A 23,843-nucleotide genomic window follows, 5' to 3' on the forward strand; every position below is an offset into this window, starting at 1 on the left:
GCCAAAACACGACACTCTTCATTCGACATTTTCCCAAAAAATATTCCATCTCTATCATGTGCGGATTCATTTAGTGTCGGTGCCTAGTAGGAATAAGTTGATGCAACTGAAGGGTAAGAGATCCTAAACAACTCTAGTGTACAAAACCTTTTATTCGGACTTGGATGTATTAATTTTCTAGCTCCGAACGTTTTTCCTAGTTGAAATACTAAACTGTCAAGAGTTCGCGATTATTTAGCAGAAGCTCAAAGCAATATTAATAAAAACTTAATGCGTGGGTGTTTCTTGTGAATGAAAAGATAGCAAACACGTTTTTTTTTTCAGAATTTGGGCCTTTATACTGGTTGAGATGGTTGTTTGGACTCTCTTAATTAGCTTTTGCATTTCAAATAGAAGTAAAAATTGTACTCCTCGTTTTATTAATTTATATCTGGGCAGGCCATTTTATATTTCTCTCAAAAATTTCTAATCATCATGATACAATTTTTTCTTCTACCTCTTTTTTCCCTCATTTTGCAACTCTTTCGGTTTCTCGGGATACTGTATTGTTTTGTCAGCAGATATTTGTCTAACCACGCGCCAACCCCTTCTTCACAACTCTATGCGTCCCTAATCAGCCGTTTTATTTTCCCCGTCCTCCTTTCGCCCATTTGAACTAGCTCAATCATTATGAAATAATCACCCCGTGTATCACTGCTTATTATTTTCCGGGGTACTGTTGTTTTGGGTCAGCGGATATTCATAAAACCACGCGACACCCCTTCATACAACTCTCTGTGTCCGTTACCAGCCGATTCATTTTCGACGACCTCTCTCGCTCATTCAAACCAGCTCACACATATGAAACAATCAGCCCCTATGTGTGCGGGCGCAACGCCATAACACGATACCAGCATACTTGTAAAATTCCAGGCCGGGCCGGGCCTGAGGAAAATTTCAAAGCCCGGGCCCGGCCCGGAAGGCCCGGTAGCAAAAATTTTGTCATTTTGAACCGAATTTTGAGCTCTCAATACAATTTTTTATATTTTTTTGTGCTTTTTGGATTTTTTGTCTGTTTGATCAAAAAATATCAAAAAAAAACTCGAAAAAAAATTTTTGATCGAAAAAAATCACATAAGGGTTCCCCCTTATGTGATTTTTTTCGTTTTTTGGAATTTTCAAAACTTGTGGAATGACAGGCCCGCCAGGCCGGGCCGGGCTCGGGCCGGGCCTCCGAAATTCGGGAAAAAGCCCGGCCCGGCCCGGCCCGTTACAAGTATGCTTACCAGTCATTTTATTTTCCCCGTCCTCCCTCTTGCCCATTCGAAATAGCTCAATCATTATGAAAAAAACAGTCCGTGTATCACTTCTTACCATTTCCCCAGAATACTACAGTTTTCGGTCATCAGATATTCATAAAACCACGCGACACCCCTTCATACAACTCTCTGTGTCCTTTACCAACCGAATCGTTTTCGACGACCTCTCTCGCTCATTCGAACCAGCTCACACATATGAAACAATCAGTCCCTGTGTGTGCGGGCGCAACGCCATAACACGATACTCTTCATTCGACATTTTCCCAAAAAATTATTTTCCGTCTCTATTCTGCGCGGATTCATTTTGTGTCGTTGCCTAGTAGAAATGTGTTGGTGCAACCAAAGAGAAAGAGATCCTAGGCAACCCAAAGAGAAGAGAATGTATTCTCTGTTTTAGATACATTTAAGGCAAAGCCTTTTCCTATTCTCTCTCTTTTCCTCTTATCTCCTCTATCTGATATTCCTCATTTTTGCTTAGTCATCCTCCAGAAAACCTCTATTTCTTCCAATTTGTTTCAGAACATTTCAAACAGTGGGAACCTCGATCAAAACCAATCAATTATTTGAGCGCCATCGAATCTTGCCTCGATAATCTCGGCATCACTTTGCTGTCTACTACCTCCTTTGGCGTCATCATTCATTGATATGACACGGCAGCTAGGCCCTTCGAACCAGCATCTCGAATGTTCTCCTCGTCAAGGTCAGTTATAGAAAGTATCTTTACGCTTGTTACAAAATATTCCTTGCGGTTTGAATGTATTGTTATCGCGTTTCCTTCAGCAGTCGCGCGAGATTTTTGTGTCATAACATAACCCTTTTGCCGCTGGATACTAGCAAAGTGCCAACGTGCGTCCTGCCCGGGGCGTCTAATCTCTATTCGACCGGCGCCGCCGGTGACAACTATCAGAGATATTGTTAGAAACGGAGAGACATTCTGCCACCGATCGCGCCGCAGCATCCCAACCCTATCTCCATAGCTCCTCGCGTCGTGAGGGGAACTATATTCTAATGTTAGTGTGAGCGAGAGTACGTGTGTGTGTGTGCGTTTGTGAGTATATGTGTATGAGCGCCCTCTCCAAATTTTTCGACCCTTCCCTGTGTTTCCGTCCATTTTGATTCTTCTTATTCTCCCCGTCTTCCTCTTGTCGCGCACCTATTCCAAATGATTTTAAATAGCTGTTCCAGCTATGGTCTATGCAACAAGGAAGGAGCTAAAAGATGCGATGGCGCAGATCCGAGTGAAGTACCCCGGTGCGAGCGATTTCTATGAAGACATCGAAGTACACTTGGACGAATTCCATAAATGGGAGCGGAGCCTCAAATTGGAGAGCATTTTCATTCGTGCGATCAGCCTACCGGAAGATGACGACGGCAGTGGAATACACGTTGGACGGACTACCTACCACTGGGGAATCGGTGAGTATTGGGATCAATGAGAGATATTCCTTGGGGATCGTGAACAAAGTGAAGGATTCAGTAAATAAGAAATCATTCACAGTGAATCAAAACAGTTTTTGCCCTCAAAGATTTCTCAGTAAATATGACTCATTCGATATAGAACAAAATCTGTTTGAAATTATTTCATAGACCTCAAAATTGTTGGGGATCTCAGTGTTCTCGGGAAGGTTCAACTATTGAAACTTCTCAAATCAAATATTTTCAAATAGGTATTTTGTTCTTTATGTAAAGAGAGGGGAGAGGAGAGTGGGCAAATACATCAAATACCTGGAAAAACTCAAAATGTGAACCCTCGAATTGTGATTTTTGTGCCCCTAAATTACTTTGTCCTCCCTTGTACCCCCGAGTTGTTGTTTCCTTCGAATTATTAGGTTGGCGGGAAAGTCTTTGTCACTTTTTCAATAGTTTATTTCTCAAAGAAAAAATAACCGAATAATTAATTATATTGTCCATCATTATCAACAACATGTCTCCAACGTTCCCTCAATTTATGGATTCCATTGCGGTAGAATCCAGCCGGGCGTGAGGCAAATATTGTTTGAGTGCCGCTTCGACCGCTCCACGGGAATTGAAGCTTCTTCCTTCGAAGGCACGTGTCATATCGCCAAATAACCAATAGTCGGAAGGAGCAAGATCAGGAGAATACGGGGGGTGAGGGAGAACATTCCATCCATATCCCATCAGCTCCTGCTTCACTTGTTTCGAAACATGTGGGCGAGCGTTATCATGTTGATAGTACACTTTCTTGTCTTTCAGGGCCGAACGGTCGACTGCTTTCTTGAGGTTTCGTAGTTGAGTAGTGTAGAGGTCTCCAGTTATTGTTTTGCCCTCGGGCAGAAGTTCCCAGTAGATGGGGCCGTCCACTCCCCACCACACAGAGAGCATAACTTTTTTCGGATGAAGGTCGGGTTTGGGGACATCCTGTGGGCTCTCTCCTTCTCCAACCCACTGGGATTTCCTGTGGTGATTATCGTAGAAGACCCACTTCTCATCTCCGGTTATTAGCCGGTCCAGCCATCGATCGCCCGCGTGGAGAGTGAGAAGAGTAATCGAATCGTCGACTCGGCGGTCAAGGTTGGCTTGAGTCAGGTGATGAGGTATGAATCGACCAAAAAGTTTTCTCATTCCAAGAGACTTCAAACCTTCAAGGACTGTGCTTTGGTGAACTCCGAATGTGACAGCTAGTTCACGGCTAGATTGAAATGGATCCGAATGCAATGCGTGCTTCAGCTTGTCCAAATCCAACTCACGGGGTCTCCCAGAGCGATCCTTTTCATCGAGCGAGAAGTCATCTTTTTCGAAACGATGGAACCAATTGCGAATAGTATTGTAGTGAGGGGCATGTGTGTTGTACACATTCTTCAAGAAAGTTTCCGAATCCTTCATCGTGGTGTGAGATAGGAAGAGGTAAATCAAAACATGTCTGATGTGAATAGCAGTGGGAACAAACATATCGTTTCAATTACAGATGAGGAGCAGGGAAGGAGATGGGGACTTGTTTATATGGAAGGTTCTTATCACCTTGTTATTCACTAAAGTCGATATCATACACAGCCTCCATATACGAGAACAGTGATTAAACAAACAGAGTGACAAAGACTTTCCCGCCAACCTAATATGTGTTCAAAAGGGGGTAGAGGCTCACAGAAGCATAAGTGAAGAAGTATGTGAGTTTAAAAAAGAGAGTGACATCAAATCGTTCATGCCGATTGAGAAAAAAAAGTAAAGGGCTAATGAGAATACAATTTTAGAGATTCTTAGTAATATCGGTAGAGAAGCAATCAGATCTACAAAGCAGGCGCAAAGATAATCTGAACCAAGCTCTTCTAATTAATACTACTGTAGGGACTTAATGCTAGTTTTATCACTTTTTATTCCTTGGGTTAGATTGAGCTCAACGTTGGCGGTTCCGATGGGCTTCTATTAGAAGAAAAATGGTAATAGCTTCTTTTTCTCTTGTTCCCCGCACGTCAATTCATATACTGTAAGGCCTGTAACAGAAAAGCCAGCCCTTCTATTGTTTCAAGGTATCTGCGGAGGCCCTTCATCACACCAGAACTTTAATTAGAGAGCGCCCTTCTTTTTTCTGGCTATTTTTTTCCAAAATTTTTCATCGGAAAATTCGACAAATTTTTGCTCACAATTCATGAAATTCTATCAGTTTCACACAAACTTAAGCAATCGAAAATAGCTTTTTAACAAATTTATATTAAATTGTCGAACGCCTGCATAATTTTCCACTGAAAACGTACGGAAATTTTTAATTCGAAAACATTTTGAAAGGGGTCTTTTTTTACAGGGGGATCTTCTAGTAGAGGGCTCTTCTAATACAAGTTTTCAAAGCAATAAGAAAGTGATGACGCATCGTAATGTCCAGAAATGTGACTAGGTTCAAACATAAAATGAATAATTGAAAAAAGGCATTAAAACGTTCAAACTTGTTTTCGAAAATATTGTTTTTTTTCAGTCAAAGACGATGGAAATCAAAGAAAGTTTGAGTACGTTCACTACAAACCAAAAGCTCGAGACAAGCCTCAACAGCGTCTTGATCTCAAAGACAGGTGAGTAAACTTTAAAAAAACACGATAATATGCTATGAACAAAAACAGGCAGTTCAGAAGGACTCTCACATACGAGCACTACCTGCGCCTAAAGGAGACAGTGGAAAATTATGGATATGAATTCAACAGAAACTACTTCGTGCCGGATCCTGACCCAGATATCCTGGACGGAGATGTGCCACATGTGGGACGGCAGCTCAGGAACATGAGAAGCGCTGCAGAATACGATGCAGATATGCTTCCAGGTAACAGCGCCACCTAAAAGATAACATATTTGTAATTTCTGTTTCAGACACATTGAGTGATTGCAAGATTTCAATCTCCGATCGTTACAATGAATATCTTCAGGTAAGTTGTATGGTGTATAGCAAGAACGGCAAATTTATGATATGAACCTATCATTATTTGGAGTACTTCAGACGAAGAAATAATATTCTAGAAAAAAATCCATGCTGGTGGAGAAAATACTGGGAGACAGGCGAAATTCAAGAAAAAACAAAGGCAAATGAACATATTTATAGCTTATTGTAGTTTTTGATTCAAAAAGAGAAACTTCAAAACATTTAAATAGTCTTCAAAATTCGGGGAATATCTTTTTTTATTTCAATCTCAACTTTATTCATGTTTTAACAAATCATGGAACCATTTTTCCAGGAATATCACGAATCTGGCAACGAATACTTCTTGTATCGCGCAGACTTTTGGAGAAAATTGAAGCCAGAAGACTTGACCTTGGACCATCAACTTCTACTTGCTGCTGACTACCAAAACTGGATCAATGGATACTTTTTGGAAAAAATGCTCCGCGAGGAGTACACCGAGGCGATCGGCAGTCTTTAAGCATTCATTACATTTTTCTTAATTGATGGTTTCCATTTTGTATCCCTCAATTTCCAAATCTCTCTCATTCGAATAACCCCAAAACTGATTGAAATAAGAAAACGTGAATTATGTGAATTGTGGCAGTTAATAATTCTTTCTCACCTGAATGTTACATATAACATTTCAATACCTTTTCCACGGTTGTAATTTTTGTATTGTCTTTATTCCGTATTTTCTTTATTTGCTCGATTCTCAATTACTCGTATTTTCAGCAATGCCGATAAATCTATCCAAAGACGGCATTGAGGCAGTGGTGGCGAAAATCCATGAAAAATACCCAACAGCATCATTCGACAAGGAAATTCTTCAGATTCATAAAGATTTTTTCGATGAAAATGAGGATAAACTGAACATCAATAACATCGCAATTCGAGGAGTCACGGATCATTATGACAACGATGACGACGAGAACCCAAACATCGCATTCTTCACCTATCACTGGGTGTGCTGTAAGTTTCTGAATCTCTAATTATTCAAAAAAAAAATTCTGAAATCAGTTTTTCAGGGAATGGAGCCAACTCAAATCTCGAGGCGTATTTCATTCATTATCATGCAACCCCACCTGTTCATGGAAGAAAGCCCGTTCTGAATCAATTTGTCGAACGGTAGGTTTCCTTCAGCATCTAATATAGAAAAAACATCGTTCTGTTTCAGATTCCAACTGAAGAAAGGCGATTGGCAAATCTGTCAGAACGAAGTCGACACACTGAAGATTCACGAGACTTACTTCGTTCCTACCCCGGATCCATCCGCGACTCACAACGACGAGCTCTTCTTTTCTATGCTCGTGAACTCTGCAGCTCTGCAGTGCGCGTCTAATCCAGGATACGCAGAACGTAAGTTGTTGACATTCAAACTCAAAAATCGTTTTGATTTTCAGTTATCACCGCCCAAGCTAATCAGTACATCAAATCGCAATTCGAGGACCTTCTTGAGGTGATTATTAAATCAAAAGTTGCAAAAATTAAATAAATTAATGTTTTAGGAGTACCATCAGACTTACAACGAATATCATTTGGCCCGTGCCGATTTCTACCGCAAGCTCAAAATCAGTGATATGCTCATGGAGCATCGCGTTCTTGCCGCAGCGGCCTACGAGGGTGAAATCGAGCCAAGTCTTCTGGAGAAAAAATTCCGCGAGTACTACACTGACAAAATTGGCAGTCTTTAACTTCTGTTCCTATTGAAACTCATATCGAGGCTCAGGGATTTTGAAAGTTTTATGAATTTTCACTTTCTTGTTGATCTGTATTTTTGTGAAAAATTTGTTTTGGGAGGTTTTTGAAAATGGGTTCTGAAAATACATAGACTTCCTAAAAATCATTTTTTAGAAGTCTATAATTATCTTCAAACTAGTTTCTAAACATCTCAAAGTAGTTTTTACTATGCACAACAATTTTATCTAACGTCGTTGTGAATTCAAAACTTTTCAAAATTTGTCTACCTCTTGTTTAATGATAATTTATCCTCAATATATCCTTCCTCACCACTCTAACTTATTTTGTAAAACCGCGTATCTTCCTCAGCCTCTGGGTGAATTTCTGGTGGTTCATTTATCCTTCTGATCTTTTTTCTTACTGTGTGCAATTATCTGCCGAATAATGAAACATATTCTTTCTATTTTATGGGACTTTGATGTGAAACAATTTATCTGTGGTCCATTTTATAATATCATTAGCTATGATCAGAAACTTTTGAGTGGTTTTTTGGATTTGATTTCCCGTTTTTACTTTTATCCATTCAAAAACCTGAGGTTTGTGCAAGAGGGTGGGAATGAAAGTTTGGTTTTCAGGTAGCAGGTGATTCCATTTTTGCTACTGATTGTTGAATTTTGCATACGCATTTTTGGAGGGTGTCGTTTATTCGGTTTCACCTGAACTACATTCTGTGCTTACACCGGAAATGCACCTCTCATATCGGCCCCCTCATTACTGCATGATTTTGGCCAAAAGGTACCAACAAGAACGCTAATCCCATGCCAATTAAAACGACTTCCGAGCCAAGGGAGGAGCGGAATTCGATCTTCCTTTCCTGGATAGACTTTTGAGTTAGTCGAGCGTGAGAAGCAAGTTCAAAAGTTGGGAATAGGCAACAAAGAGATACACACACTCTATTTTCAGCTGCTGCTGCTCCTCTTGAAGCACAAGACATCAAACGCTTTCAATGTTTCATTCTGTGTTTCATTTTTTCTCGACAGAGCGATCATCAACATGAAGTTTCTTGTAAAACCTCTTCTTTTGGCTAACTTCTGAGTACCTCCCACACTTTCCCATGTTGTTTCGGAGACACATGCTGTTGCTGCTTCTGTTGTTGATGATCTTTGATATGCTTCCGGTGAGCTCCGTGGTTCAAGTTGTTACTCTAATGCGTTGTTCTATTCTGAGTTTTCCGTCTGGCACGTGCTCGATAAAACTTCAGAATATTTCCGATCTCAGATTATAGAATTCCAGCTAGGTGTGACCAAGTCTGATGAACACTTAATTTCCAGTTAGATAAAATCTTACAGAGTATGACGGTTTCTCTCTCTCCCGTTTTTTCATCAAACGCACAATTCAATTATTCTTCTTATTAAAATAATCCTCTCATGCACATATAGGGATGTGCAGAAATATAAATGGATGGAATTCTTTTTTCGGTTCTTTCTCGTTCCTTTCGTATATTCCAAACATTAACTTTTACCCTCTTCCTACTTTTCTTTCTTCTTTTCCTCTTCCAATGTTTATTCCGCCCTGCGCCAGGTTTGGAAGCGAGAGTCTCGGCAGTGGTACTTGCTTCTTGCTCCGACTCCACCCCTCACCTCATTCAGTTGTGATTTCGCAGCGCCACGCAACACTCCGTCTACTCTCGCTTCGAACCTTTAACGGTGTCCATCAATTCGCCGACCGCCCTCCCATCTCGGGTTCATGTCTTGAGAGAAAAAAAATGAATAGTGTACACACACCGTTTCTGTCCTCTTCTAATGGTGATGTGTTCTTTCCCATCTTCTTTCCCACTTTTCATTCTTTTCTTCTTTTTTTTCTCAACAAAAGTTACGGTTCAGATACTCCTTTCTCTCTTTTTCTCTCTCATTCTTTTTCTTCAATTAATTATTTTCCTTCCTAACTGTTTCTTAACCCCAGTTACCCATCATGCAACATCTTTTCGCCAAGTACGAGAAAAGGCTCAAGTTGAACCATATCACTCGGAAGACGTGGGAAGAGGAGCAAACCTTCTCGCGCGTCGGAAAAGCTGTGTTCAAAGTTCCAAGACCACCCAAGCATAAGAAGACATTCCGCTGGGAAATCCGTGAGTTCTTTTTTTGGGTTGTGGCTCCATTTAACTTTGCTTCCGCCGCACGAAAACTTCTTTTCTAGAGTCGCCGAGCAAAGAAGGCAAAGCTCCACGCCCATATACGGTGAAATGGACTCCACACGTCGAGAAGCCACCAAAGATTCCGGAGCAGATGTGGAATATGAAGCGTTGTTTGTGAGTTTGCAAGTGATGATGTGGGGTTTTGGGAAAAATTGGGATTGAACATTTTTGTTGATTCACACCGCAATTACCTCTAAATATTTTACTAGCAAAGGAAATTATAGTGTGTGAAGTTTATCAGCTGATTTGATCTCTGTACCTGATCAGACTACATTTTTTTGTAGTCAACTTTTTTGAATTGACAAAAAGGCCGTCCGCTATAGTCTCGTCGACCTGTAGATAAAAATTTTGTAGAATATTCTCTGTTTCTGTTTTCCACTCTAATAAGCTCAATCTTACAGCCACTTTCTTTATACACTTTTTTTTACTCGCTCAACTTCAGAGATTAGCTTTAGTTTTCTGCTCCATGTCACTCTAGGAATATGTGTTTTGTTCACGATTTCGCTAAAAATAGAAATAATGCTAGAGAGAAACTGATGAAGTGTGGTTCTCCAAATATTAATTAGCTTTTTCTCTTCTCTTTTTCCCTTTTTTGCACGCCTAATATTAAAAGTATCGAGATGTGAAAAATAGAAGTACTTTAGGAAAAAATGAGGTTTTTGATTTTCAAATATTGAGAGCTGGAAGGGAAAAACTACAAAATTCTCATTTCCTGGTGTCTACAGTCTGAGAAAAATATCGGTTGCCAAAAAAAATCAAAAACAGCGGGTTCTAGTAAATCAAACATCAAATTCCAATCTCTATTTTTCTCCTTTTTTATTTTTTTTTTCTCAGGAAATTCTAAGAAAAATTGATGACGTCCTTTGTTGCTATTGTTCGTTGTTATTTACGTGTCAAAAATCTTGCTCTCGTGAAGACTCAGAATTAGCCAGTTCACGGTGGTTTTCGTAATCTCTCCTAATCCAATCTTATTACATAGTATGTGCTTGTTCGGATAAATAGAATGATATCAATAACTTCAACTTCTTCAACTACACATCACTTGTTTTCTGTCAAGTTGCAATCTCGTGTTTTCCTGTGCAAGAGAACGGGGGAAAGAAAAGAAGAAGAAGAAGAGTCCTTCTTCCGCCGCAAATTTACTCTCGTCTCTCTCGTGGTTGGTTCCACTCTCAAACACTGTCAGCCGCTTTCGATATAAGAGCGGGAGACCCGAGAGAAAGACATGACTGCTTGGCGCAATGGTAGCGCGTTCGACTCCAGATCGAAAGGTTGGGCGTTCGATCCGCTCAGTGGTCAAAAGTTTTTTGCTTTTTTGAATATTGCAAATTGGGGTTCCTGAAGCACATGCGACTCATCAAAGACGTTTTCAACTAACAATTCCCGCGAATAACATAGGAAAGAGGTGCTATGAGGTGCTAGAGGAATCAGTGTTGCAAAGAAATTCGCCAATTTCAATTTTTTTTGATAAGCCATAAAATTTCAAGGAAAAATTTCTGTGATTTTAAAGTTGCACATCGGAAAATTTGGAGTGTCTTGCAGCAGAGCTCAGTGTTTGAAAATTGACGTTTCTCCAGATTCTTGTAAGGTTTTTGATTCTTCAAAAAACTGCAGTAACCGTCAAAAATGCGATTATTCATTTCGCAGAATCTATTAAGTTTCATGTAGATTTTTCGGCTCTTTTTTAGTTTAGAGGTCCAAAAAAAGATTAGAGGTCCCAAAATAAAATAGAGGTCCGAAAAAAATCAGAGGTCCCAAAAAAGTTTAGAGGTCCCAAGAAAAAGTAGAGGTCCGATATTTGAAAAACGCACAGATATTGGAACAGTGTAACAGAATTTGAACTGTGTAAGAAATTAAAATTCTGTGGTATTATTTAAAAAATAAGTGTTGGTGATATATTTTATACTTCTAATAGGCTTAGAGATGCATATTTTCTGCAAATTATCTAAGCCTGAAAGAAAGCTTATTCACGGAGGCATTACTGTTTGCCGACATTTTGCTTATATGTAAATTGGGGTCCATGAAAAAGACAAAAAAGAAATGGAGCCAAAACTATCAGGAGAAGTCACATTTCCGCTCTCATCATCCCAGAGAGCCTCAAAACTCAAAACTCCTACTTCTGGCACATTATTCTAATACCTACGCGTTTTTCAAATATCGGACCTATATTTTTTCTTGAGACCTCTAAACTTTTTTGGAACCTCTAAATTTTTTTGTGACCTCTAAACTAGAAAAGAGCGGATTTTTCTAGTCAGAATTCAGATTTTCTCTTTTGTTTCTTTGATGTTGCAAATGGGACCGCCACTACCAACACTTTGAATCATACTTGAGTCATTACTAAATTGAACTTTTCAGTAGGCGATGTGTGACATTCATCAATTATCACTTTCTAGAGCAAGATACAGAATGTGCTCATCTCTGATGTTGTTCTGTGATTATAAGATCCACCAACTTCCAACAAGTCAGAGAAAAATGTTGCACCTCATTTATATTTTTATTCGTTAATCTAGTTAGATGTCCAACATCATAGCTCAACATAAGAGCGAAAATGTCTCGAATAAGGAAAACTACATTAGACAAAATACGAAATAGTTTCGAAACTAGATAATTTTACTTAGTATATTGTAATAGAAAATCACACCATTTTTTCACACAAAACTTTTTTCCTAAAATCCTCTGTTTTAGTTTGAAGTAATGGATGGTTAGGAAGGGTACAAGAAAATGATTGAGAAGAGAAAGTTCGAGAGAGATAATAGAAAATAAAAATCTTTTAAATGGGTGAATAATCGCATGAAAGTGCTGCTGGACAGTATAAACGTTAATGAGGTTGGGATTCAGAAATGGAAGAAGAGGAAAATGAGGTGAAGTATTGTGAAGCGAATGACTTGCATGGTTGGAGGTTAAACTATTTGGGGAAGCAGAAGACCTATATTTTCATTGGCTAGCTTGTATCATAGACTTTGAAAAGTTCGTGGAATCGGGTAATTGATTAATGATTCCCAAAACCATGAAACCTCATAATACGTTTTTATAGTAGTTGAAAATACTTTCAAAACAACTCGATTTAAAAAAAATCAGATCCGTAATTTTGATATGTTTGCAAACGTGAACATGGAAATATATCAGCAAAACTGATTTTTCACAGTCTTTTGCGTTATGCTAAAGTTAATAAAACTGGTAGTTTTTCCAGCCAACCCCGTCGTGATGCACGTATTTCTTTGGCCGATGCTACTTTTCAGCCGGAGAAAAAGTTGAATGTCCCAGAGCAAATTTACACTGCTGTCAATCCTCCTGAAATCGCTGAGAAGGACCTTCGCCTTATGGAAGATTTGCAATCTTTCTTCGAGAGCTGGGATGATGATAATTATACCGAAGATGGTGAGAACCTCAAGAGTTGCAGAATTGACTTGTTCTTCATTTCAGAACAGGAGGAACTAATGCAAATGGCTGTCATCGGGCGTGTCGAAGTCTATCAAGAGGTAACGATTCCAACGAATACTTTCCTAAGTTTAAAGCTTCCAGGTTTACAAGCAAACATCGAACCCGCTTTACTTGGCCCGAGCTGTTTTTTTGAAGTTTCTGGACTTGGACCGTCTCACGGATCTCCACAAGATGTACCTGATTCTCACTGAGGAGACCGAGTTTCCGATGTGGTATGTCGAAGGAGTTCTCCGCAAACACTATGAATAACTTCAACGATCGCCAACTTTTTCTGAATTATTTATATTTATTACTCACAAAATTTTCTGAAAATTCATTTTTCCGCCACGTTTGCTTGTAGTGATTGTGTCTCATTTTATTTTGCCAGAGATATTTTTTGAAGTGATGTTATATTTTTTGCCATGATTGCTTTCCTCACATTTTGAATGATTTCTACCTATTTTGACAAAATGAACATATATTTTTGACCTTTTTATTGGTGGGTCGTTTATCCGCCTTACAAATATACAGATGTTAAATCGGATCTGCTGGCCACTAAAATTTAATAGCGTTCTGTTCATACCTTAAATGTGGACTGTCAAAGTCAGCGTTGTGCGCTTTAAAATTATGGTTTATATTTTTAAATTTAAAAAAAACCGACCAGAACGTGGTCCGGGCCGGGCATTTTCGGTATATGGTGGTAAAAATTTTTTTGTCAGGAGTTTTGGTCCAAAAAGAACCAAAAAATGGCTAAATTTTCAAAAAATTGTAAGTTTGTCAGTTTATGTCCGTTTGTCGAAATTCAAGACTTCACAAAAACATCATCACAAAAACAAAAACAAGTATGCCCCTCGCCATACCGGCCGCCGAGGACAACGAATTCAAAGCAGCCAAGTGCCAAAAATCGATATTTTTCGACATAACTTGTGTGAGCATGATTTCCCTCGGGGTATTGACATGTTTTTATATTAAATCAAGTGTGCTGAATCCAATGGTCATAATGAAAAAAAGTTAACCTAGGATTTTTGAGATATTGAAAAATTTTTTGGTTTTTTCAAAAAAATTTTTAAAATCGCAAAACTGGAGTAGTAAAAGTTGAGCTGACATTTTTTCTCTTTCGAAATGGTTTATTTTCACTAATTTTGCTACGTGAAGCCGATTCCTATTGTCTTCCAATCATATATAGTGCCGTGTTGTTTTATGAAACCTTCCTATTTCCGTTCATTCAATTAAAACTCAATTTACACGATAATTACCCCTTTTTCGGTTTTTATTTTTCATTTCCAGTGCGAAATATCAGTGAAAAATCAAAGTGAAAGAATAAACTGAGCTGGCCGCGGACTGACATTCAAAAAATATTGGGGAACGGCACTGATTTCATTGTTCTCTTCGAATTTTCATGTATAAACTTAAGTTTTTCTTCGGTTTTCCGATTTTACCAAAAATTCAGATCGGATTAAAGTTTTGTATCCCTAGTTAATACATCCCTTCTGCATACTTTCCAGTCAAAACGTTGTTGTGCAGAAACAAACGCTCCCTTAGGAATTTTATCTGTCGAAACATCTTTCAGTTTTTGACACGAGACTGCACTTCAAACATCCATTTGCTGCAGAATTTCAATTTATTTTTTGGGGGAGCAACTCTTTATTTTTATCATCGAGATAAATATTGAGGGTTAAAGTCAAAGTACGGGCTCAGAAACAGTGTTCTATTACCACGTGTGAGGCACTACTCGTTTGAAAAATGGAAGAGAATATCGTATGTGGGGGGGGGGGTCTGAACTGAGATAAGTAAAGAGGAAAAGGGATGAAAAAATTTGGGGAAGAGTGATTGAAAGTGAACAAAGAATCATCAGATTCTGAGCATAAAGAAATCAGGGGCAGGTTATGATTGCATTTGATGAGTATATTAGACGCTGGCGTATCCTTGTCTCTTGGCGCGAGCACGGCCGATGAGATATCCGACGAGCACAACAATGACGAGAACGGCAAGGCAGGCTCCGACAACAATTGGAACAACATCGCTGGTACGGGCATCAAGATAGCAGACATCGTAGAGCTGGTTGGCTGGGAAGACGGTTCCGTTGACTTGAGCGAAGGCAATGATGTTGGCGGTCTTGATGTCAATGGTGGATCCTCCAACGAGTCCGAGCTTGGCAGTGGAGCACTGAAAATTTGAAGTTGGAGAGGCTAGACTAGGCATTCTGAAATAACAAACCTTGTAAGCATTGGTCTCAGTGGCGGTGACATCTCCAGCGTCCTTCTCGTCTCTCACGAAAGTTCCAAAATATGGAACAAGCTCAGTCTTTTGGGTCTTGAGAGTGTAGTCGATAATCTTAAAAGCTTCATTGCTGGATGTTCCGAAGACGATATTGAGCTCCCACTCCTTTGGATAACGAGCTGACTGTCCCGCTGGGTTGAAGGTAATCTGAAAAATATGAGAGTTGGAGACCACTCATCTAAAGCGAACCGCAAACTCACGCTCAAAGTTTGGACAGATTGATTGTTGACGACTGCGTTACAATCTCCATCGACGTTGAGGGTATTGTTGAGGAGCACGTTGTACTTCTGGGTAGCGTTTCCCTCTTGGAAGACAAGATTGAACATGAAGTCTCCATCAACGATGATGCAAGCGAGTCCAGTGTTATTGTTGGTCACATAGAAGTGCTCAGCAGAAGCGACGGCCAACAAGGCTGAAAAATCAATCGTTGACAGGTAAGACGTGATTCCAAACTTACCGAACACGGCGACAAGTGATTTCGACATAGTTCAATTGAGCAGAATGAGTCGTTCGATCTGTAAAAGAGAGCGTTTCAATGTGAGGCGAGCGCAACATCAACAAGAAAAAAAAGTGAACGAGACATGTGAAAAAGAGTACGATCAATAGATATTGTGCTTGTGTAGCCTTGGACACAAGCAAACACACTAAATAGCCCCGTGAGTTGAAAAGAGAGAACTATGAGGAATTGGAAAAAATATGTTTATGTTTTGGGACAATGATGATAGTCAATTAGGACGAGAGTGAATCATAACACACTGAATGAGGTCTCTGCTGAGGACGGCTCTACTGGGGACGATGGGCGGGGTAAAGGGCCCACCTTGAATGGTGCTAATACAGTGCATATTGATTTCCTGTCAATCATTATCTACTGACCTAATGGGACCGTCCGTTGTGTGGTGGAAAGAAGACCTAATTGTGTAGGGTAAATGAGCGGCGGAGACTTGCCTCGACATGGTGATTATCGAAAATTTTAGATAACGAAATTGGAAAGAAGGAGAGCAGCGCTATCAGTGCTGACCTGATAACACACTTTGTCTTCTATACATCGATCGGTTTTTGATGTATTTTTCATCGCAACATTTGATGATAGAGCATTCTGATTTAGCAGGAGAGTGCAAAATCATGATACATTAGGCGCGTAACTTGTAAGTCATAGAAAACAAATTTTCAATGGAAAAAAATTGTTTTGCTACTGCTGCCTCCATCAACCATCAGATGCGAAAACAACAATCCCCCCCCGTGTGACCTACAGAATAAACTCACGACTACCAGCGACTAGCGGAATGAGCAGAACGCAGGAAATGTACGGAAAAGGCGGGGAAAGAAGACGTTGGTCATCCACTGGACAGTGGTGTCCTCCTAAAGAGTGGGGAAGGATTGATGACGTGATTGAGCAGAGACGACGAGAAGACAAGCGAACAAGGGTCGAGAGAAAGGAAATGAGTGTCACCCCGCAGGAGGAGAAGAAAAAAAACAAGAGGATGGATGAGTGAGAGTGTGTAGAAATGAGTGTGTGCTGTGTGCGCGCGCGCTCATACACACAAACACACACAACTCGGACAGAGAATGCCAAGCGGGCTGTCGTGGATTGTTGCGCATTGGGTGGTGTACACACCGCGCGGGGTTTAAGTGTTTTTTTGCGGACTACGGCACTGGGTTAAGTTTCCGAATGCTCGGGGGCTAATCTTTTCTAGATGAAAGATGAAAAAAACAATAAAAATGTTAACAGAACAGGAAAACCCAAAAATTCCTTTTAACCCCATGCAGAGAGAAATAAAAATTAAAGAAAGTGCGAAGACGAGTGAGTTTTTTCCTCAATTGCAGGAAAAATCATGATCCTGGACAAATCCCACGACTTATATTGAACAGGGGAAGTACTACTTCTGGAGACCGAAGACAAATGATTGACAAGAATCGTAATACCAACTCATATTACCCATAATTCGTATAGCGAGTGGGAAAAAAACAACAAACGCCGCCCAAATGGAATTTGGTGGCAAATTATAACTCTTCTAAACAACAGAAGCTAGGCTTGCCGAGTATCATTTCACCCTTCCTAATGAAAAAGTCCAACAAGTCGTAAATTGAAACGAAACCCCTCTTCCTAGAATGCAAATATTGAATTTCAAGACTCCTATGTTTATTTTGCAATTTTTAAAGTTTGAAGCAAACAGATACATTCTTCAAAAATTGAAAAACCATACAATTGATAGATAGCGAATATTGACGGTTGGGATGATAAATGAGAAAGTGAAAAAATGAAATGGAATACAATCTATTATTAGCAATGAGATGCACAGTTATGATACGAAACTGAGGATACGGCACACCCGAGACAATACATGATAATGTGGAGAAAAATAGGTCAGATTTGAGATTGCTTATACTCGCGGCGAAGTCTTTCTAGCCTCAAATCTTGATATAGCTGTGCCGGTGGATCTTGGACACCAAGAATATATCGATCGCGGAACATATCGTCGATTGGATTCTCTTCACCAATGTCATAATCGAGCTCGGCGAGAGACTGAAATATCAAATTCTTGTTTTCAATATAAAATGTTATTGTTACCGGCGGATATCGTACGGCGACAGGCTCCAAATCACGTGGTCCTCTCCATTCGTGCTCATCCAATCTGAAAAATAAACATGACATCATGCAAATGTGTTGAAATACTGTTTATGTGCATCCTCTCAGTATCGAGCGTGTTTTTATACCACAGGACTTTGCTATTGTGTTCAGAATCAACTCACAATCTCAATGAAGGCTCGTAGTAGGTTTCCGTGCTTGGTTGACTAGAAGTAGTGGCGTCGCCTGCAAAATATAATATGAAAACATGCGCCAAAACAACAACAACAACAAGAGCTGTACGAACCATATGTGAACCTTCCGTAATCTTGATAAGTCTTTGATGGTGTTGACGTGCTTTGACTCTTTCGACGTTTCGCTTTCTTGTTTTTATTGTTGAAACATCTCCAAGCAAACCAACCACAAGCGAAAATGAAAAATAAACCAAAAACTGCAACAATGATGAAAATGGAGAGATCGGCGTTTTCGGCGAGGCCAAGTCTCAACGAATTGCTCGGTTCGCTCGGTGGATATGATGGTCTAGAGCTTCTCACTCGAAAAACAGTCTGCTTTGTTTCATCAACATCTTTTCCAAGTCTATAGTATGTTTCAATAACCTCAGCCTGCAATGAAATCAAGAGCAACAGGAAACATTATTATTTTTCTTACCAATGGCTGAAAGTTTTTGCTAGGTTCCGTCCGACTTTCGATTCTATAAGAAGATGCTCCTTCCGCCGCTGTCCAGCATAACTCGTTATAACCACAAATGTACAGTTTATCAGGAGCATGAAGACTAGTGCAACCTGCAATCAAAAATTTTCTACGAAAGAAAAAAAAACGAAAAAAATTACTTCTCCTGTTGTAGGTCGTTGAATTGGTGGACCCTTTAGCATTAACGCTCTCTATACTGACACGATACGACACAAATGGTTCTAAATGATCCAAAATTGTCTCATTGCGAGAGGTTTTGATGGATGTCCACTGTAAATTCATGTCGTTCTGAGCGTGAACTGCAAACGTCTGATCAAATCCTCCGTTGTATCCTGAAACAGCCACCGAATAAATATAACGTGTTTTTTTAATGAAAGCCCACTCAAACCGTCAACTAACTTTAAGCTCAATTACCGGAATTCCTGTGAATGATATCAAAACTTTGTCAACTGATAATACATTTATCACAACATCACCAATATCTTATCAGTTAACAGGTGTTTTGATATCTTTCACCGGAATTGAAATAATTGAGCTCAAATTTACGGGTTGATTGAGTTTCTATTAGATAAATTATGGTACATTATTTCAAAAAAAAAGACCTACCTGGTATCCATGAAATCCTCATCGAGCTACTGTTTAGACAAGTGAATTTGAGACCTGTTGCCATTTGAGGCTTGGTAACCTGAAAGTCGTTAGAAACGTCAAGCTGCTGATTCTGAACCTGTCTGTACCTCTACTAAAACCATGACTCTAGTGGAAATGGTCTCCACTGAATTCGCAATCACACATTCGTACAATCCATGATCCAAATGTTCAACCTTCTTGAATTTTAGTGTGGACTGGTTGATTCTTTTCTGAAACATCAATTTTTACATCATTACAGGTTTTTGAAGTTACCTTGTCCCTAACCCAATAAACTATAGGCATGGGATCTCCAAATCCTTGACAAGGAATAGTTACATCATCGCCAAGCCTAACTTTGATTTTAGACGGAGGCAAGACAGTGAACACTGGTGGCTCTTAAAATTGATCCAATAAAAATTTACAAGCCAAAATTGAGTTTTCATACCTGCCACGATAACATGAGTTTCCACAATTGACCCTTTTCCGGCAATGTTATCCGCCTGGCATCCGTAGATTCCGCCGTCTCCCGGTTTTGCATGCACGATGAAAATTTCACTCTGAAAAAGGCGAATAGGCAATATTCAAATACTTTTGCCTGAGGTACCGAAATTTGTGATGGTAGAAAATGTCCATTTTTGGTCCAGGTGTAACTGGTAGGTTTAGGATTAGCTGTGATATCACACGAAACCGTTGCGTTCCTTCCAGAGGCTACTGTCTTCACTGGCTGGTGTGTTTCCGATGGTTCAGGTGGATCTGCAAAAGATAATTAAATTCTTAACTTTTTTGTTTTTTCAATTTCGTAATTTTCAAATTTTCTCAATGTTTGGGTATTTGATTGATGTGCTTTAGAAATTTAGCCTGATCTTCATAGACCATTTCTCCGACCAACCATTATTGTAAAAAGACACACAATCGGCCTTGGCCAATGTTCTTTTGTCTGTACAACTCACAAAAAACTTGTAGATAAGCCGTTGAACTTGTCGTTTCACCAGTTGGATTCTTTGCTTCACAAGTGTACCAACCGCTATCCGATTTTCTGACGTCTAGAAGAGAAAGGTCGCCAGACTGGAAGTGAATCCGATTAGAAAAGATCAGATCTTTGCATTATTTACCCGAATATTTGAACGTAAGCCTAGAGGAGTTGTTTTAATAGGTTTTTTCTCGAAAAACCAAGAATACGATATTGAAGTGGCTTGGGAGTTTGCATGGCAATGCCAGAACACATTCGATCCTTCAATCACCGTCTTGTTTAACGGCACCAAGTCTAAACTTGTTGCTTCTGAAAAATACTCAATAGTTTTGGTTCAGTTACTCATTATTATCTCACTGGAAAACCTCAAGTCTATTGATGAAGTGTGATTCCCTTCAATATTCACTGCCAGGCAAGTGTAATAGCCACCATCACTTCCAGATAGATTGCTCAGTGTTAGTACTGGAGATGTGCTGATGATTTGATCGTTCTGAACGTTATCAGCATAGTGTGAATGAAAATGATTAGCGAATTACCCTGGACCAAGTGATTTCTGGCGATGGTGCACCGTCTGCTTTGCACTCAAGTGCTAAATCTGATCCAATTGTTCTGTGAATGACTTGATGGTTAGTTGGAACACTTATTTCAGGGGGTACTGGAATAGAAAATTGTTGAAATGATTTTCTGAGTGACATTGTTTACCGTTAACGACTAGTTTTGCTGACAGTCCTTTTTCTGGTTTTGTAGGTTGCTTTGAAAATTTTGTGACTACACATTGATAAACTCCAGCGTCAGCGTCCGTGACCGAGTGGATAGTAATTCCGAGAAATCCATCGCGAGCTAGTCGACCTAAAAAAAATAAAATTTCCCACAAGAGCAAACGGCCGTATCCTTTGAGCCTATTCTGATTGTTATTTTCGGTGAAAATCGTCAATCTCTGAGTTTTATCAAAAAACCAAGAAAAACTGATGAATAGTTCATATAGAAACTTTCGCAGTTTCAGTTTATACAAAATTTCTTGAACTTGGTTTTTGTCTTCTCTAAATCAAGTAGTTAGATCGCTATTCTACCAATTCGAAAACATAAAATGAAAAAAAAACAGCCTGACGGATCTCATTTGACAGATAAGACAAGAAAGTAACCAAATCAAAGAAAAAACAAACCAGCATAGTTAACCTGATACTGATATTTTCTTCATGTCTATTATACTTGTACCTTTTGATATCGTGTTAAACCTCGATAATGTATTTGTTTGTGTGTTTGTATATCTCTTGAGATAAATTTTTCAAAAAAGATGTTCGATAAATGAGTGTGTCATTATTTCATTCAAGTCGCCTATCTTTTTTTTTTGAAAAAATCGTAGTGAAAAGGGGGAGGAGGATAGATGAGTGAATTCTTTTGTCGATCGCGACCTTGGGCGGTTCTTCATTTAATTCAAATCTTCCCTTTTCGAATTCTCAATCTGCACTTACTCCTATGATTAATCATTTCATATTCTGTACACTTTTCATATTTCTATTTCAACTGGTATGTTGTATGAGACAACAATTTGCAAAGATCTTGGAGTTCCGGAAGATTGTTACAAGCATCTTTGCAATCCAACTGTTTTACCGGACATATTGAATCGTCATATTGTCTTTGAAAAACGATTGAATTGTGGGAGATATATTGTACCGATAACCAAATGCTTAACACAAGGAAGAGATGTAGGCACATGCTGCTTAGAGGAGGATCACCAAGAGATGTACAAGGATTGTTACGGAATGTGCAATGGTACTGTAGACAACTATGGAGACTATTTGAGAGAAGATTTTCTGATGTGTTTTGTTTCAAACGTTCCCACTATATTTCCTTGTCTCTTGGAAGGCTATAAATACTCACCTACTCCTCCTCGTAACTTAGAGCTAGTTTCCAAAACCAATCACTCTGCTAAATTTATATGGGATGAGCCAGCTGAGTTTGCTGATTCATTGGACCACTACAGAATTCACCTAACCCAACGAACCGGGCAATATGGAACAGGGAAATACTTTATCACAAAAGAAAGGAACTTCACGTTGGAAGGATTGATCTCTAACTTTGCGTATACGGTTCACGTGGTTGCTCATGCCGGAGAATACAAGAATAACTCTGATTGGTACAAATCGGGCGTCTCGAATTTGGTATTATTCAATATAGGACCACAACTGGCAGTTTCAAAAAATGAGCTTCTGATGCCCAACAGCACAAAAACAGTGATTTTATTTTGCCAGTTAAAACTAATCTCCTATGCTGAAAGATCTCTCGAATGGGTCAAAACGATAGGAGACGAAACGATAGTCTTAGAGTCTACTGAAAAGTATTCCATAAAAATTTACCAACCGGAACATCGCCTTTTAAAAGACACCATTTTATCTGCCTTAAAAATCAATGACTTCGATGAAAACGATTTTGGATCTTATCGCTGCTATATCAAAAATACCAGAATCGAATACTACGAAACAAATGTGACTTTGTGGGATCATAGTGAGCAAACACCGGCTACAAATCCTCCTGAGACACTACTGGAATGTTGCTCAAAAAATGTTGAAAAGGAACATTGCCGAACGATTTGTACGAAAGGGGTCGCAAATAAGAAAGCTATGATAAGGCCAGGTGAGGAATCTTTTGACATTGAAAAAGCCTAAAAATTTATATCAGAACATATCATTCCACCATTTCATAGCTGCAAGGAAGAATTGAATCAACTTCTCAAATGCACTCATGATGGTCTTAATGCTGTGCCCTGTTGTGTTCATCATGAGGTATTAACGTGGCAAGTTTTGTTACTCAGCTTTAAAAATTTCAGTTACCGTATTCTTGCCTAGGACTATGCAATGAGCAGTTTCCTATGGAAAAGAGAGATGTAAGATGGTTTTGTAAAGATCATTATAAGACGGTAAGTCTATTGTTTTAGAAAATGCGAAAAAAGATGTTTTCAGATCTATAAATGCAAATTAGAGGCGATGGACAATACACCGGAAGGTTTAGGAGATGTAAGGCCATTGCACATTTGGGGATGGACATTTCGATTTTCCTGGGATAAGGTTGAAGGCGCAAAAGTGGGATTTCACTTTTCTACTGATTCTCTATCTTCTTTCTTCAGGTATATCACGTCTACACTAGGAGAAAGGAAGGAAAATGGAAAGTTCGCGTTACCCTGGACAACACTGTAGACGTAACACGTCAAGATGAGGTGAAACTGATCAGATTATGAAAAATCCTAATTTTATCCAGGCTGTCATAATAGCTGTGAATGAATTTGGTCAATCTCTTCCATATCGCCTCTACTATGATATCAATGGCTGGGAACCTGTTGATCATTGGTGAGTACATTTTGTTATTGAATCTAAGATTATGTGAAAAAAAATACGATTTGTATTCGACTACAAATCACATAGAATGCGTCCTTGATCATTTTCTCAGAAAACGAATAATAACCCAGATTGGATCGGTTTTGTTTTTGTAGATTCGATCTTCACATATTGCAAGTTGGTCTACTCTATTTTACCGCCGATTCACAACAGTAATATAGAATAATACCAATGAAACGGGTTCACACGTTCTGATTTTACATTTTATTTTTTTGTGATGAAAAATGTTTTCTGAAAAGTTGCAAATTGTCTTGAAAACTTAAGAAACAGTGCGAAGTTTCAGTTATATCATATCAGATAAGCTTTTATATTGCGGTAATTAGAACTTAA

The 23,843-nt window shown here is 39.2% G+C and overlaps 6 protein-coding genes and 1 non-coding gene across 7 annotated transcripts; 5 read left to right on the plus strand and 2 right to left on the minus strand.

The window, feature by feature from the left end:
• Positions 1-2,485: 2,485 nt before the first annotated feature.
• CBG05049 lies at positions 2,486-6,157 on the plus strand (the record flags this gene model as incomplete). Its single annotated transcript, XM_045239831.1, has 5 exons — positions 2,486-2,714; positions 5,224-5,317; positions 5,366-5,562; positions 5,610-5,665; positions 5,972-6,157. 5 exons carry the CDS (start codon positions 2,486-2,488, stop codon positions 6,155-6,157), a joined length of 762 nt encoding a protein of 253 aa, XP_045092826.1.
• A 256-nt stretch (positions 6,158-6,413) lies between these two features.
• On the plus strand, positions 6,414-7,370 carry CBG05050 (the record flags this gene model as incomplete). The annotated part of the gene is made up of 5 exons (XM_002644826.1): positions 6,414-6,648; positions 6,705-6,804; positions 6,854-7,035; positions 7,080-7,135; positions 7,185-7,370. The coding sequence occupies 5 exons, from the start codon at positions 6,414-6,416 to the stop codon at positions 7,368-7,370; spliced, it is 759 nt and encodes a 252-aa protein (XP_002644872.1).
• A 1,957-nt stretch (positions 7,371-9,327) lies between these two features.
• On the plus strand, positions 9,328-13,237 carry CBG05051 (the record flags this gene model as incomplete). Its single annotated transcript, XM_045239833.1, has 5 exons — positions 9,328-9,484; positions 9,553-9,664; positions 12,738-12,925; positions 12,971-13,026; positions 13,070-13,237. 5 exons carry the CDS (start codon positions 9,328-9,330, stop codon positions 13,235-13,237), a joined length of 681 nt encoding a protein of 226 aa, XP_045092827.1.
• On the plus strand, positions 10,775-10,846 carry CBG28453. The gene has a single exon. It is a non-coding gene (tRNA).
• A 1,638-nt stretch (positions 13,238-14,875) lies between the features above and the next one.
• Positions 14,876-15,732, minus strand: Cbr-lmp-1 (the record flags this gene model as incomplete). Its single annotated transcript, XM_045239834.1, has 3 exons — positions 14,876-15,394; positions 15,448-15,659; positions 15,705-15,732. 3 exons carry the CDS (start codon positions 15,730-15,732, stop codon positions 14,876-14,878), a joined length of 759 nt encoding a protein of 252 aa, XP_045092828.1.
• A 1,880-nt stretch (positions 15,733-17,612) lies between these two features.
• Positions 17,613-21,290, minus strand: Cbr-igcm-2 (the record flags this gene model as incomplete). The annotated part of the gene is made up of 14 exons (XM_045239835.1): positions 17,613-17,880; positions 17,999-18,059; positions 18,121-18,436; positions 18,483-18,856; positions 19,131-19,209; positions 19,389-19,546; positions 19,597-19,708; positions 19,741-19,904; positions 20,102-20,216; positions 20,264-20,430; positions 20,479-20,611; positions 20,658-20,776; positions 20,824-20,970; positions 21,230-21,290. The coding sequence occupies 14 exons, from the start codon at positions 21,288-21,290 to the stop codon at positions 17,613-17,615; spliced, it is 2,274 nt and encodes a 757-aa protein (XP_045092829.1).
• A 360-nt stretch (positions 21,291-21,650) lies between these two features.
• CBG05054 lies at positions 21,651-23,469 on the plus strand (the record flags this gene model as incomplete). The annotated part of the gene is made up of 6 exons (XM_002644830.1): positions 21,651-22,755; positions 22,801-22,904; positions 22,949-23,038; positions 23,082-23,201; positions 23,246-23,335; positions 23,377-23,469. The coding sequence occupies 6 exons, from the start codon at positions 21,651-21,653 to the stop codon at positions 23,467-23,469; spliced, it is 1,602 nt and encodes a 533-aa protein (XP_002644876.1).
• Positions 23,470-23,843: the final 374 nt, after the last annotated feature.

Source organism: Caenorhabditis briggsae (assembly GCF_000004555.2).
Source record: "Caenorhabditis briggsae complete genome, chrX, whole genome shotgun sequence".
NCBI classification, from domain to species: domain Eukaryota; kingdom Metazoa; phylum Nematoda; class Chromadorea; order Rhabditida; family Rhabditidae; genus Caenorhabditis; species Caenorhabditis briggsae.